This window comes from Strongylocentrotus purpuratus, unplaced genomic scaffold, assembly GCF_000002235.5.
Source record: "Strongylocentrotus purpuratus isolate Spur 01 unplaced genomic scaffold, Spur_5.0 spur5_scaffold_21, whole genome shotgun sequence".
NCBI lineage: Eukaryota > Metazoa > Echinodermata > Echinoidea > Camarodonta > Strongylocentrotidae > Strongylocentrotus > Strongylocentrotus purpuratus.
In genome coordinates, this window is record NW_022145607.1 from 15,452,914 (window position 1) to 15,468,183 (window position 15,270).

Consider the following 15,270-nt stretch of genomic DNA (forward strand, 5'->3'; position numbering starts at 1 on the left):
AATGATTTTTTTTGTAATTGATGCAAGAATTGCAATGAATTATTAATATTAGTTTGTCTAAGTAGCAATTTATTCAGTTGTGCAGATGAACAAATAAGTTAAGTTTTCATGCAGTGTCCATGTATATGTACATGTAAACTGATAATAATGGTGGTGATGATGAGTATAATAATGATCCTGATGATGTTGATGATGATGATGATGATACATGGAGATTTATCAAGTGTAATGCCTTTAATATAAGGATACGAAATTGCACCATGAAAATTAAGAACAAATAAATTATCAGTCTTTGTGTGTTTTATTTTTACTTTAACCCTCTGGCATTCCATCTTTCTTGCTCTCTGCCACTCTCCATATCTCTGTACCACTTTCCCTATGTCTTTGTCTCTCCCCCTCACTCATTCTCTCTCTCTCTCTGCTCTCCTCTCCATCCCTCTCTCTCCCCCTCTCTCTTCCCTCTCTCTCTCCCTCCCTCTCTCTTCCTCGCTATCTCTCCCTCTCTCTCTCTTCCCTCCCTCCCTCCCTCCCTCTCTCTTTCCCATGCACTCTGTACCCCAGGTGGCACTATGCATACAAGGCCATCTTGGAGGAGCACATCCGTCCCTGGTCCGCCCCCAGGATAGAGGCCCACCTGGAGGTCTACAACACCTACTGGCAGAAGTACAAGCAGAAGCTGGTCCTGCAGGAAGCCAAGCAGAGCACAGAGGCTCTCGACAGGAAGATCAAGGGTCTGGAGGATAGACTAGACCTGACCAACATCATCGCAGGGAGAGAGAGGGCCAAGACAGAGGTAGATAATGGAAGTGTGATATATTCAAACAAAATTTTGACGGTAAAGATCTTTCAATAAATATTGTATGAATATAGTGTAAATCAGCTGGTTGACATTGACTTGCCATCAAAAGAGCAAATTAAGTTTAATAAGTCATGGGGAGTGTTCCACAAATACTAAGGTCAACTTTAAGTTGGACTTAACTATGGCAGGCCATTCATGCTACTGTTTGCTCTCACCATTTAATACTGGCATTGGTCTCTCAAGGGATGTACAAATCATGGTCACAAATCTACAAAATTTCCATGGTTTGATAATTTATTATTGAAGGACAATATATTATCTAAAGATCATAATGGTCTGCCATAGTTAAGTCCAACCTTAAGTCGATCTTAGTCTTTGTAAAACACTCCCCATGTCTAAGCGGGCAGAGTTAGTACCCTGATTTCTGGAGAGCCAAGTGGCAACCTCTTCATGCCATAATTTTGTTTAAATAATTATAAAACTTCACGTATATGAACAAACAATAAAGCAATACTGATAGTAAAATGAAAGGTCTGAAAATTAGACAAGACCCTGATGACTCGAGAAATGAAATTAGCAGTAGCAAATCTGAGCCGACAAATGTGTCACAATGAAATTGAATGGTGTTAGAAGCATCTGGACTCTCGTCTTAATACTCAATGACAATAAATTACATGAGAGTGATAGACAAATCTGTTCTGCCATTGTGTCTTTCAGTTTGACTCACTTTAGCATGTGATAGATGCTGTAGGAGAATGAAGTTATAACCTCAAAACAAATCATCTGCCTTGAACACTACATGTATGTATGTAGCAATATCATAAACAATTAAAGAGTGAAATTAAAGTAACGTTTGACGAGCATGGGGAGAGAATGCACATCATGTTGGCTGTTGACTGAAATATCATCCTTTTGCATGTGTGCTGAATTGAAATCAATGGACCTGGTTGAACTATTAAAATGATTGTAAAAAAAGTCAAGATAGGAATATTCCTTTTCAGACGAACAGACATATCCAAATGGACAACTTAGTACTGAGCTTTTTAAAATTAATATTGCGAACCTTTAAAATATGTCTCCTATCTTTATGCTGAATCACTTTTCCGCAAACACTATAGTTCATCAAGGAGAAACCAGAGAGAGACAGAGCAAGGAGAAAAAAGAAAGCAGAGGACACCAACTGGTTCATGCGTCTCATAGGTTATGGGGATGAGGAGGAGGAGGAGGAAGAGGACGATGATGAAGGTCAGTTTAAATTAATCATGATTTAGAAAAAGAGAGTGAGAGAAAGAGAGAAAGGGAGAGTGAGTTTCCAAGGAAAAAGAAAACAATATATAGGAAGGCAATGTCACTGATAATTTTTGTATCATTTTCATATTCATTCATTGCATCATATGTTTTGTACAATAGTTTTAATAAAGTCAGATGCAATAGAATAACAATTAGTGCATTCCTTTGCTGTATAGGACACTTCATATTTTGTTACTAATTCTTAAATACAAATAATCGCCATGGCTTTCAGCTAAGGCTTTCAGCCACTGTATGCATATTTAATAACAAAATAATTCTGTCATATTTAGATGGAAGATGTTTGAAAATGGATGAAAATATGATGTCTTGCATCTTATTTACGTCTCTAGATTTATGGTCTCAGCTGACAGATGAAGAGAAGGCTAAGGTGTATGCTGGGATAGGTTATAGCGAGTCGAGAGAGGGCAGCAGTGTGGATGCTAGCCCTATTCCTGTACAGGTCAGTCATTTTATCACTACATGTATGTGGCTAGAAGTTTTCCTGCTTTTTGCTTTCATATTTCTTGATCAGACTGATTCAAGTTTTCATTACAAAACCAACAAGGTTTGCCCATGTAGTCTGTAAAGATAAATATCTGAATGCATACTCTGATGTGAAGTGCTAGACAAATTTAATGGAGAATTTGTGAGAAAATTGTTGTGTTTGTATTTTGTTTTAGATCTCTGAACTTGGTGCAGCACCTTGTGCAGTTATAGATTGGTGCATGAATATTGTTGTACAGCACCAAAATTACTTATAGATGACTGAAATAAATTCAGCGACTGTAGTGATTTCTTCTTTTGCTACACCTACTGGATATGATCACATAAGCTTATACTAAAGTCTTATTTTGTCATTGAATTGCCTGATTTTATGAAGACCTCTTCATATTTTCTCTCATACTTTTTAAAATCATTTGCTGTAAATGAACTCTAAACACCTTCGATCTCCACTTTGAAAAAACCGCCCATTTTTTCTGAAATTCACTTTTGAACTCTTTGGTTTTCTGTTTATATATTTTGAAGCCAACTGATTAATATACTCTCAACATATATTAATATCAATCTATATCACATCATCTAAACTAGAATTTCAACTGTAATTCTGTACTCTTAATTTCTATTTTGCTTTAAATTGATGCCAATCTATGTTCATTGTAATTGATATGTTTATTTTGTAATTTTGCATGTTTTTGTCTGCCATCAATGGCTGCAAAGATATATTTTAATAAACCTTGAATTGAATTGAATTGAATTGAATATGTGACGTTACTGTTTTTATATAAAGCCTGGCATAACCTTATGTATTTGTGTCTTTTCTTCAGTATGTGAGAACCAAAGTGAGCTTCCTCCTTGACCGCTGCACTGTGGCCTTGAAGAACAGGAATGGAACCATACTGAGAGGCTTGCTACAGAACGTACAGGCTGGAGTACAACTTAGACCCGTCAACAATGCTGTCCAGTGAGTATTTTAGTGATCTTTGTCAGGTTTCTGTGGGGTTTCTGGTTTGTCTTTGTGGGGTTGTACAATGTCTCTGAAGAACAGACATGGAGTTGTACAAGCTGGTACCTGTCCAGTGCTGCCCAGTGAGTATGATGTACTACCAGTGATCTCAAGTTTCAGTAAGAATTTTAGAGGATTTATGGGGGTTGTACAATGTCTCCGAAGAACAGACATGGAACTGTTCTTAAATACTTGTTGCAGAACGTACAAGCTCAGATCAGTCAACAAAGAGGAAAATATAATGACTGGTACATTGAAGAATACAGGATAATATTTAGCAATTACAGTGTTGTGTTTATCTTCATCAAAACTCAAAAATGATAATTTTTGAGACATTTTGGAAGTAGCAATAGCGATAGCTCAGTCGATAGAGCAGTGGTCTCGTAATCCGGTGACCTGGGTTCGAAACCAAGTTGATTAGCTAGTGCCCTTTGGTAAGGCATTAATCCTCTTTACCAGGTCCCTCGGAGAGGACCTAGAGCCGTCGGCTGTCTGGTTGCTTATTAACAAGCATTTATGCTTTCCTAGCAGTCAGGTAAAATAACCACCACCACCATTAAAAAGTAAATTTGACATCAATTCTTGCTTTCAGTGTGATGCTGAGTACAGATGCCATGCGTGTAGAGGGCGCCCTACCAAACCGAGAGCTGGTTCCTCTGATCTCCTCAGAAAAGCTTCATCCAGACACCTCCATGACGTCCCAGGTCTTCAGTGTGGACTTTGAGACCTCTCCGTTGACCGTCCCTGCAGACATGGCTCTGGCCATCACCTCAGAGCCCGTAGACATAGTCTACAACCAGTATGCTGTCTCGGAGCTCATTGGCTTCCTCAAGGTCGATAGCTTGGATCTGTCGGGTCTCAAGTCGGCTGCCTATGCTGGGGTCCAGGAGCTTGCCAAGGCCTCCCAGAACAACCTTCTCTATGCAATACAACATCATAAAGTAAGTACAGTATGATCCAGTGAAACAACACTGCTTCCGTGCATGCACTGTAGCAACAGATGTGTCTTGCAGTTATAACAAAATGTCAAGACATCGCTCCCTGTTGTTGTTGTTGTTGTTGTTGTTGTTTTTTTGTTTTTTTTGGGGGGGGGGTAGGAGCTGAATCTTTAGAAGTTTTCGAAAGGATTGATTTGTATATAGAGTTTTTAGAGCAACACGCCAGAAAATCTCAGAATCTTGTATGATAGTTTGATATATATTAACTCAAAGAGATGTTTGACTGGGTATCTTTACTTGATATACTTTCATTTCTCAGACAATCCAGGTGGACTTTGATGTGAAGTCACCAAACATCATCATTCCTGAGCATGGATCCTTGGACCTCGGGGGCTACCTGCTCATCCTAGACCTTGGTAGTCTAAGGGTTAACAGTGAGCTACAGAAGGACACCACTGCTCTTGAGGTAACTACTTAAAAACTTGTAATATATATCACCAGGAAACTTTTGCCAGTTGAATTTGCAAATTGTAAACAAGAGGGATTTTCTTGGCAGGAACTGTTTTTGCAAATTTTTGCATCTTTAATTTCACTCATTTTGCTGCATGAAACTTTCAAGAATCTTAACTACTTATGAAATTTGTGAATTTTTCATCCCCACCAAAGTTTCTAGTTTTTACGTTGTGTGATTCCCTTGGGGAAAGACAGATAATGCTGGACATAATACCTTGCCTGTATCCATATAACAATGTTTATTAAAGAGAAAACTCCTGCAAGTAACTCGTGGAAAAGATGCAAACAGCACACACAAAGATATACTTCTTTTCACTCATGCATTGCAAATAAATTCAATTCTTGTACACTCTCTTAAGTTTCTTATGATTATGAGGAATGAAAATTATCTTTCTACCCTGTCTCTGTAAACATTGCTGAAATTTGTCCATTTACATTCATTTTACATGTATTTGTATACATTAAATATTGAAGAACATATACTGAACATGTGATGAGTTTTCTGCAATCCTGATCATTGTAATGTTTTTAATTTTGAGCTATAAATATACACATTTATAATTTTGACCATCATTGTTTTAAATCTCTTTTCATTCAGGACGCCACGCCTACTGAGATAGAAGCCAGGCTCTATGACAAGTTTGTCATCAGAATCACAGACATACAAGTCCTACTTGTTGAGCAAGGTATAATAACTTTGTCTGTGACTGCATTCTTAAAACATTGGTTATGTACTTAATACACTACAATGCCAATGCTACCCTGTATAAATAAAACTACAATTAAAGAATAGATAAAGTTAGGAACTTGACTAGTGTAAGAAAAAGATCCATGGAGTGATTGTTACAGGGAAAATCACCAGAGCCCCATTTTCTAAAACTTGTTTCTAAAATACTACTAAATATGAATTAAAAAAAACTTCTGAAATGGCAACATTTGATTGGCTGAGAGCAAATTTGTCATAGAAATTAAGCATCTGTTATTTTCTACAAAGACCACTTTGTGTGTTTCCCTTGTGCAGTCGCTACAGACAGGTTTGACTGTATATATATTTATGTACATGCAGGTGCGGACTGGAGAGAAGCCCTTCAGGCCAGGGAGTCGAGACATCACATCTTACCAGGTCTAAGTCTTCAGGTCAACACCTTCATCAGTGCTAAACCAGACTACAAACAACTTCCGCAGTGAGTACTGTATAATTCAATTCGTACAAGCAATACCACTTGATGTAAACATTGAACTTGATATGCAACATCTTAACTTTTTTGCTTTGTTCCTTACATATTTTTATGCCTCCGCCACCGAAGGTGGTGCCGGAGGCATCATGTTTTCGGGTTGTCCGTCCGTACGTCCGTCCGTCCGTACGTCCGTCCGTACGTCCGTACGTCCGTCCGTCCCGTTTGACCGTTATCACAATATCTCAAGAACCATTTAAGATTTAAACTTAAGACTCGGGAATAGTATTTATCACCATAGGAAGACGATCTGATTAGATTTTGGAGTACGTAGGTCAAAGGTCACAGGTCACAGAGGTCAACTTATGAAATTCCTTGTATTGAGTTTGTTAGCGCGATATCTCAAGAACCATTTGAGATTTAAACTTCAAACTTAAGGATAGTATGTATCACCATAGGAAGACGATCTGATTAGATTTTGGAGCACGTATGTCAAAGGTCAAGGGTCACAGAGGTCAACTTATGAAATTCCATACATTGAGATTGTTATCATGATATCTCAAGAACCACTGGAGATTTAAACTTCAAACTTAGTGATAGTGTGTATTACTAAAGGAAAACAATCTGATTACATTTTGGAGCACGTAGGTCAAAGGTCAAGGGTCATAGAGGTCAACTTATGAAATTCCATACATTGAGATTGTTATCATGATATCTCAAGAACCACTGGAGATGTAAAAACTTCAAACTTAAGGATAGTATGTATCACCATAGGAAGACAATCTGATTAGATTTTGGAGCACGTAGGTCAAAGGTCAAGGGTCACAGAGGTCAACTTATGAAATTCCATACATTGAGATTGTTATCATAATATCTCAAGAACCACTGGAGATTTAAACTTCAAACTTAATGATAGTGTGTATCACCATAGGAAGACAATCTGATTAGATTTTGGAGCACGTAGGTCAAAGGTCAAGGGTCACAGAGGTCAACTTATGAAATTCCATACATTGAGATCGTTATCGCGATATCTCAAGAACCACTGGAGAATTTTCACTTCAAACTTAATGATAGTATGTATCACCATATCATAATATCTCAAGAACCACTGGAGATTTAAACTTCAAACTTAATGATAGTGTGTATCACCATAGGAAGACAATCTGATTAGATTTTGGAGCACGTAGGTCAAAGGTCAAGGGTCACAGAGGTGAACTTATGAAATTCCATACATTGAGATTGTTATCATGATATCTCAAGAACCACTGGAGATTTAAACTCCAAACTTGTTTAAATTGCTCTATGGCGGAGGCATCATTTTCGACTGCGCGCAGTCAAAATTCCATCTAGTTATATATCGATCGGTATGTTGAATTATTTTTGGCGTAGTCCTACACTCTTACAATCTTACACCCTCTGGTTGTATTAAGAAGCAACGGCGGTAGGAAGGGTTGGAGGAACACAGAGGCAGTGAACTATTTTGAGACAGGCTCTTAGGGTGGTATTCTCGAAAGCAGATGTAATTTACTCCATGGTTTAATCCTCCAACTAAGTATGGAATGTCAAGTGTCCATATGAATATATTTTTGAATAATTTGTCAACATAATTATTTTATAGTTATATTGTTGTAATTAATTTAGTGACAGACTAAATTATTCAAGAACATACTCATATGGACACTTGGCATTCCATACTCGGTCAGAGGTTCAAACCATGGACTAAATTTAGTCCGCTTTCAAGAATGCCACCCTTATTGTACTTGTCATGGTTTTTAAAATAAATTCAAGTATTCACACACATTTCTTCCTCTTGTTTTCTCTTCTTCAAGGCACAAAATAGAAGCAGTACTACCGTCACTCAAACTTGCGATATCAGACTCCAAGATTCAAGCTCTCGTCAAGGTAATGTCATCCCACTGATATTAGGGAATAGGCCCTACTGATTGATTGTACATGTATGAACATATCTACAACTCGTTTCAATAACACTTGATACTGTATATTAAAGGGCCAATACGTTTGACATCATGTGATAGTTTATGATGCTTGCTCTTCGCGTTCTGGTCTGAATTTGGCTGCGTAATTGCATGTGTGCTTAAATTCAGTGCCCTGCCGACTATTAATCTAGATATAAACCATGCACAGTTCAGAGAAAATCATGAATCATGAAAAAATGAAATGTACATGTATAATGATTACACCTCTCTTAATTTCTCTCTAATACCTGTAGACTTCTTTTCTCTCAGTGGTCGCACTGTTATGAGTACAGCTTAGACAGCATTCCTACATGAGGGCTCCATTGTTACCCTGTTTTTGCATTCTTTTCTCTTACAGTTTGCCAAGAATGTTCCACTTCCAGATGTTCAAGCCAGTTCCAATGACATTCCATACAGGACTCCTATGCCCTCAATCGTAAGTCTTGATTAATATACAGACTCTGATCATAGATGAAGGATTTATCTATAAAAAAACAAATCAGTTACTAAGTGATTTCTTTCAAGGAATATCAAATTAAATCTTACTGGATCATGGCTATTGAATAAGCACATGGAGTCAGAAGCCTTCATGATTTTAAGAAGCTGATCAATTTTCTTGGGAATGCAATATTTTGTAAGTTGACCAATTTCAGCGCTTCCGCTGCATGTTTGATTTGTTTTTACAGCAATAATAGCAACAACAAGACTAACAAATACATAAAAATAAAAAAAATAAATTTAATGTGCGACTCTGTTCTTTTCTGTAGGACCCCAAAGCAGTGAAGTCTGAGATCTCTGCGGCTGCCTTGCGTCGTACCAAGAGACTCATGCTATGGAGTAGGAAGGCCAGGATCGCTGGTACAACCCTGCAGACCAGGAAGATAACCAACGTAGATGATATAGATCATACCCCTGTCCAACCACCCACCCCACCTGTAGCCCCACTCAAAGGTAATTATGTACTCTTCTTTTTAAATCCGAAGCTGTAGTCCCACTCATACATGTACATGTAGATACATGTATATGTAGGTACATGTAGCTTTGTGGTTGTGTCATGCACAGCCTTCATTCCAACCCAGTTGTAAATACATGTACATGTACACTGTATGTGGGTATTTGTTGTACCACATGTTATGTGGTTCACTCAAAGCTATTTTCTGTGTGTTTATCACTTTTTGTAGTCCAACATAAATTCCATTCCTGTGATACACAACTATCAATTTGACAGGTTGAAAATTTCTTTTTTACTTTTGAATGCTTACAGCATTTTTCTTCAGACGAAGACTGTCGTCAATGTCGTTTAGACAGCTTTGAGAGAATGGGGTTGTATACGTTTGAGAGAATGTGTTGGCCCCAGCCCTGTTTATAGTGTTGCCCATGTTGATTCTTATTTTATTAATTTGACAATGAGAACATCTGCTACAAGAAGTTAACCTCTACCCTGATGTTGGTACATGTACATGTACAGTAGTGATTGTGTAATTGTTCAGAAGGTTAATATCGCTGTTCATATATGACCTTTACTTTGATACAGGTGATATATACAACATAGCATCAGATCATTCTGACAGCTCTGCACATACATGTACAGTGTATGCCCTTTAGTTTGATACAGTTGATGTATACCGGTATTATACGGCATCAAATCATTCTGACTGCTATTCACGTATGACTTTTACTTCAATACAGGTGATGTATACTACACAGCATCAGATCATTCCGATGAGGATATCCAACATTGGGCAGCCTCGTCACAGGTTCCAAAGTTTCACGACAACGATTCCGCTACGAACCAAACCCACACACTTCTCAGATTTGTCATCAGAGAGGTAATATGTCTTTGTTAGGAGGAGCAGTTTTGACTCTGGCTTTAAATATATAAAGTTTAAGGATGCCAGTTTTCAGGCCATATGGCCTGATTTCTGGTCTTGACACCTTCCAATTTCAAACTTTTTTAGGCTAGATATTTTACAGCAAGGTTTGGGGCTCCAGCTTGTCAGAGGTATCCCTGACAGCTGCATGTTCAAGCCCAAGCATATTGGTGTTATATTTGTATGCCTTTGATATAATAATAATAATAATACAGTAAACTTGTATATAAGAAAATATCCAAAGGGTGATGCCTTCGTAGGTACATGTAGTTCGTATTTCTTCAGTTTAGTACCTGTTTTATATTTCAGTGAGGAAAAACTTATCAAGCAAAATAACAGCACCCAACACCTTCAAATATATTTTCAATCTTATCAGCATGCACATATAAGTTGCAAATTTTATTACTAAAAACAGACAAAAAATTCACTATGTCTTGTGTTTCTCCATTTGATTAGGTGGTGGTGTCCATTTCTAAGCCAAGCACCAGCATTCTACCCCTTCCAGCTACATCCGGAGATAGGAGCACCAGTCCAGCTCCTCCCTCCCCCACCGAGACTGGAGAGTCGGAGTACCTCAGCCTGAGGATAGACTCTGTGTGTGTGGACGTGGCCCTCAGTACCTACGGCCAGGCCCTGCATATGGGACTGAGGGGCATCCAAGTCATTGATAAGTTCCATATAGGTGAGCAAGATGCTGAATATTTTTTTTTAACAAACCGAGATGGATTTTTATTTTAATTGACATTTTCACTGCATGTTGATGATTTGTAAGAGTTTCTTGTCTACTACATGTACATATACTTTCAAAGTCTTAAATGTATTAAAGTGTGGCAGTATGCTGTAAATCTTTTGAAAAATAACATTTATCAGTTGCAAGACACACTGGAAAAAGTGAAGATAAAGAGAGAGAGAGAGAGAGAGAGAGAGAGAAGGTTTTTTTTTAAATTATTTTACAGTTGAATGGAGGCATTTATGCAAAAGTTTGATGACGCATCATCAAAAATCAAATTTGGAATGCCCGTGTTAAGCTGTACGACATCAGTCCTAAAGGCCACTTTGTGAAAAATACTCAATTCAATCATGACTTTGTGGTTGCTAAGTACTGTACTGCTAAATTTCTTCTTTTTTTGTCACATGAAATCAATTAGTAACATGTACCTTTCCTACTTCAACAGCATTTGGCTTTCAAAGTAAAAATGTAAGATGTTTTTCTTCTTCGTTCTTTTATTAGGTCCAGATGGCACTTATCTTCATTTGCTCAGCTCAGCGGCTACTTCAGAGCTGTTTTCTGTTCTGTACAGAAAGGTGTGTACTCTGCAACTGTTAAGAACTTATGTACTTACTAGCCATATAGAGCTCTAGAATCAAGAGAAATACACTGTAACTTAAAGGAGGATATTATAGGACATAGATCAACGTTTCATTGTATCTGCTCCAAATACCATGAATCTTTATTGTCCACTTCAGATCTTGGGAATTATCTCAAACCTATAACAGTAACAACAACAAAAGGAGCACACAAAAAAAGCATAACAATACTAAAGGGTCATAGATGAAGTAAATTGTCCATGAAATTCTTTGGATCCTGGTCAAAATAATGTTTTCAAGAGGTGGAAGAAAGTATGAAATGAAAAAAGGAATTAAAGATTCTGAACCATACAAAACTTTTCTTGTAGTTGCTCATAGATACAACATGTTTACATCTCTTCTCTTCTGTTATACTCAACAACAGTATACCTCAAACACCACAAAATGATATTGCCAAAAGGCACTGTTCTACAGTTTCTTGCAAAAATCTATAATTTCAGTATCAACTATTCAGTATCAACTGTGGTATTGATCGATTCTTCAAGCATACTTGTACTGCTGTTAGTTAAATTTCAACTTCAATACATCTACAGGTTATATTTATGCTTCTTTGTGTACTTTAAAAATAATGATAATAATATTCCGCTTTTATATAGTGCCCAATACATTATCACAACCGCACACAATGTATGCACATTCTCCACTCCCTGGGGAGCATTCCAGCCAGTCGCCATTTTACAAGCACACACTTGCTCATCCAACCACATTAACTTTCACATCCTACTATACTATACTTGTACAGGTTGACGCTAAGTGTCCAGACTTCAGTGGTTACTATGGATCTACGGAGCAGGCTGTCGTCATCAACTTCAGTGCACTCAATATCCTCTTTCACAGAACAGCCGTGCTCTTCCTCAAGAAGTCCATTACAGAGATGATTACAAGGTTAGTACAGAATCAGTTTAAATTGGAAATATATGAGTGTTACAACTTGGTAAATTGGATTCTTGTAGGGAAATAGTGAGTGAGGGTAAGTGAGAGAGTGAAGCTGAGACAGAGATGGCAAGAAACACAGGTGGATATACAGAGATAGGGAAAGATAGAGAGAGAGAGAGAGAGAGAGAGAGAGAGAGAGAGAGAGAGAGAAGAGAGAGAGAGAGAGAGAGAGAACGGCCGTGCTCTTCCTGAAGAAGTCCATCACAGAGATGATTACAAGGTCTGTAAATAATCAGTTTAAATTGGAAATATGAGTGTTACAAGTTGGCAAATTTGATTTTTGTAGAAAAACAATGAGGTGCAGACACTGCAGGGAGTAATTGAGAGAGTGAAGCTGAGACAGAAATGGCAAAAAACACAGACAGATATACAGAGATAGAGAAAGATACAATGTAGATAGAGCAGATAAAAACATGAGAGAGGGAGAGAGAGAGAAAGAGAGGAAGTGAAATCAACAGGTCAAAATGCATAGCATTAAATGTGAAGAAAGTTCATATGAGTTAATCTGATCTATGAATTGTTCATTCAAACAGTTTAGAATCACTTTGAAAATAAAAATGTTCTGTAGTTATATTGACACAATCACTCATGTTTGCCATTATTATAAAAGTTCACTTTTCATTTTAAAAATATGCACATCAAGTAAATCCAACATACAGTGTATCATTTTTTAGCTCATTGATAAACATTGTAATACATTTTCCAAATTGACTATGTGCATAGTATTTCTATTGTATAAAGAAACCACATTTTAACCAATTGTTACTGTTTCAATAATCTTCCCCTTAATCAGTCAGAGTGTGTTTCTTTCACATTACAATTTGCACAATACAGCAGTATACCCAAGTTCAGTAATCAATATTGAATAATATTCACATTTTCAATTTAAACCTTGTTATTATGTTATTCATTCATTTCATGTCCATGTACATGTAGTCTGAGTTCCATCTCACTGACCGAGAAGGTTGCTGGCACATCACCAGCACCAGACCCTGAACCCATCCCTCCCAGTACACAAACACAGCAAGGTGAGTTGCACCCCATACCATTCATGTTAGATCATGAATGTTAAAGCCTGTCTGCACTAGTTTGGCCACAGGGGATTAGACCTCCCAGTGAGGTCACTGACAGGTGGTTATCTCATCAAATCAGCTCTCAATTAACATAAGAAAAATGGGATGGTGGGGGCCAACGGTTACTGCTTAGGCATTGTTTGTTATATAAAGGCACAAGTAGCTATAAGTAGTGCAGTGGGGCTTTAAGATCTTGTAAGGAGTATTGTGAATTTTGCACAGAATCCAAGAAAATATTGATTCAAATAATTGTTGAAGACAGTTACATATCAACAATATCGTGTAAAGAGAATGCTTTGTTTTGGCTTTGGAATTAAATGAAGGATTAAAGTCTTTTTGCATTCTCTAACCAAATAGAATGTAGTTTTCCTTTTCTCTTGAAATATCCCCCAAGGAGGTCTTCTTGGACCTCTCCTCTTCGTAACTACTGTTAATGATATTCGGATGTCATCTAATCTTCACTCTTTCAAATTTTTCTTAATGACACTTCAATCCATTTCTGATGCATCTTTCATATGTTTGCGTGTACATTAGGAGTAGTCATGAAAGATAAGATTCTCAACAAATTATCTTTCAATTTTCAAGATTCCCAAAACTCTTGTCCAAAGGTTTACCAGCTTAAAAATACTAGTACATGTACCTCATGCTCTTGAATATCTGCATTTTTTGTGAGAATTCATGTGTACATTATCGCTACAAATGTATATGCAGAGACGGACCCACCTGCCAAACCTCAGGCACCCAAGGCTCCAGTCAGAGGGGTGATAAGGTTCTATGGTGAGGCGACGATGGAGTACCTTTGCATCACGCTGACTGATGTCCATGAGTCTCTGGCCAATGTCTACATCAGAGGACTACAGTTCTCACTCATAGACAAGGATACAAGGATGACTGTGAAGGCAAGGTGAGGAGACGACGATGGTGATGGTGGTGGTGGTGGTAGTGGTGATGATGATGATGATGATGATGATGATGAGGGTAATGGTGATGATGGTGGTGGTGGTGATGACGTCAACAGCGACGATGATGATGATGATGATCCCTATACTTCTAAATCAGTTCAACTTGATCCAGGATCTAAATCAGTTTTGATACAAGGAAAACTTAGACCTCAGACTAATTTCCTTTGAACTCGTATTAGGACAAAAGCCCAAACACAGCATCAAGTTTAAATCTAAGTAGCTTATGGGTCATAGTGTATTTCTTCAAGGCCATGTACAATTGCTAGTAGTGTGCCAGTCACATTATCTACTTGGTCCCTTATATTGTTCACTTATGTTTTTACAGATTGAAAGACTTCTCCTTTGAGGATGCAGTGGTTAACACCGTTTATCCCAAGATTATATGTCTACAGGATCAGACTGCTATTGATGTTAGGGTAAGCCTACAGGAATGGTTATTGTAATTCAAGTTTTACAGATTTTAAGAGAGACAACCAAGTAAAGAGGACTTGCCAAGGAGCAGTGATTCAGAATATTTGCAATGTTATTTATCAGGAATGCAGGCTGTTACTTTAAAGATATTCATTCTGCTTTATTTATTATTTTTGATTAATTCATCAATGGCAAATACCTGCATGTTTAAGTAATTGCAAAAATGGTTGTAAATACAAGTTTTATGTATCAAAAGTTACAATTTTAGGTTGTTGACATATGCTATGGGCTACTTTTCCAATCTAAAACAATACAGTAATTTGTTTGTGACCTGAAGTTGTGCTTTTATGCTTTATAAATGATTACCTATTTTACACACAGTGTGTTTCTTTGACATGGTGGGAAATGTATAAAGTCAAATTAAAGTAATGAAGTAATTTACCCAGTGCCTGCA

General features: G+C 37.5%; 1 protein-coding gene across 1 annotated transcript in view; it reads left to right on the top strand.

The window, feature by feature from the left end:
• Positions 1 to 15,270, top strand: part of LOC105446225 (vacuolar protein sorting-associated protein 13A-like) — a 54,334-nt gene that overhangs the window by 36,512 nt on the left and 2,552 nt on the right. The window contains exons 11-28 of the mRNA XM_030994174.1: positions 562 to 793; positions 1,918 to 2,044; positions 2,440 to 2,549; positions 3,415 to 3,551; positions 4,186 to 4,534; positions 4,851 to 4,997; positions 5,643 to 5,730; positions 6,111 to 6,228; positions 8,049 to 8,121; positions 8,554 to 8,631; positions 8,963 to 9,146; positions 9,885 to 10,024; positions 10,523 to 10,748; positions 11,298 to 11,371; positions 12,177 to 12,319; positions 13,307 to 13,398; positions 14,155 to 14,347; positions 14,731 to 14,821. Of these exons, the coding sequence (XP_030850034.1) occupies positions 562 to 793; positions 1,918 to 2,044; positions 2,440 to 2,549; positions 3,415 to 3,551; positions 4,186 to 4,534; positions 4,851 to 4,997; positions 5,643 to 5,730; positions 6,111 to 6,228; positions 8,049 to 8,121; positions 8,554 to 8,631; positions 8,963 to 9,146; positions 9,885 to 10,024; positions 10,523 to 10,748; positions 11,298 to 11,371; positions 12,177 to 12,319; positions 13,307 to 13,398; positions 14,155 to 14,347; positions 14,731 to 14,821 (2,602 nt within the window). The remainder of the gene's footprint in view (positions 1 to 561; positions 794 to 1,917; positions 2,045 to 2,439; positions 2,550 to 3,414; positions 3,552 to 4,185; positions 4,535 to 4,850; positions 4,998 to 5,642; positions 5,731 to 6,110; positions 6,229 to 8,048; positions 8,122 to 8,553; positions 8,632 to 8,962; positions 9,147 to 9,884; positions 10,025 to 10,522; positions 10,749 to 11,297; positions 11,372 to 12,176; positions 12,320 to 13,306; positions 13,399 to 14,154; positions 14,348 to 14,730; positions 14,822 to 15,270) is intronic.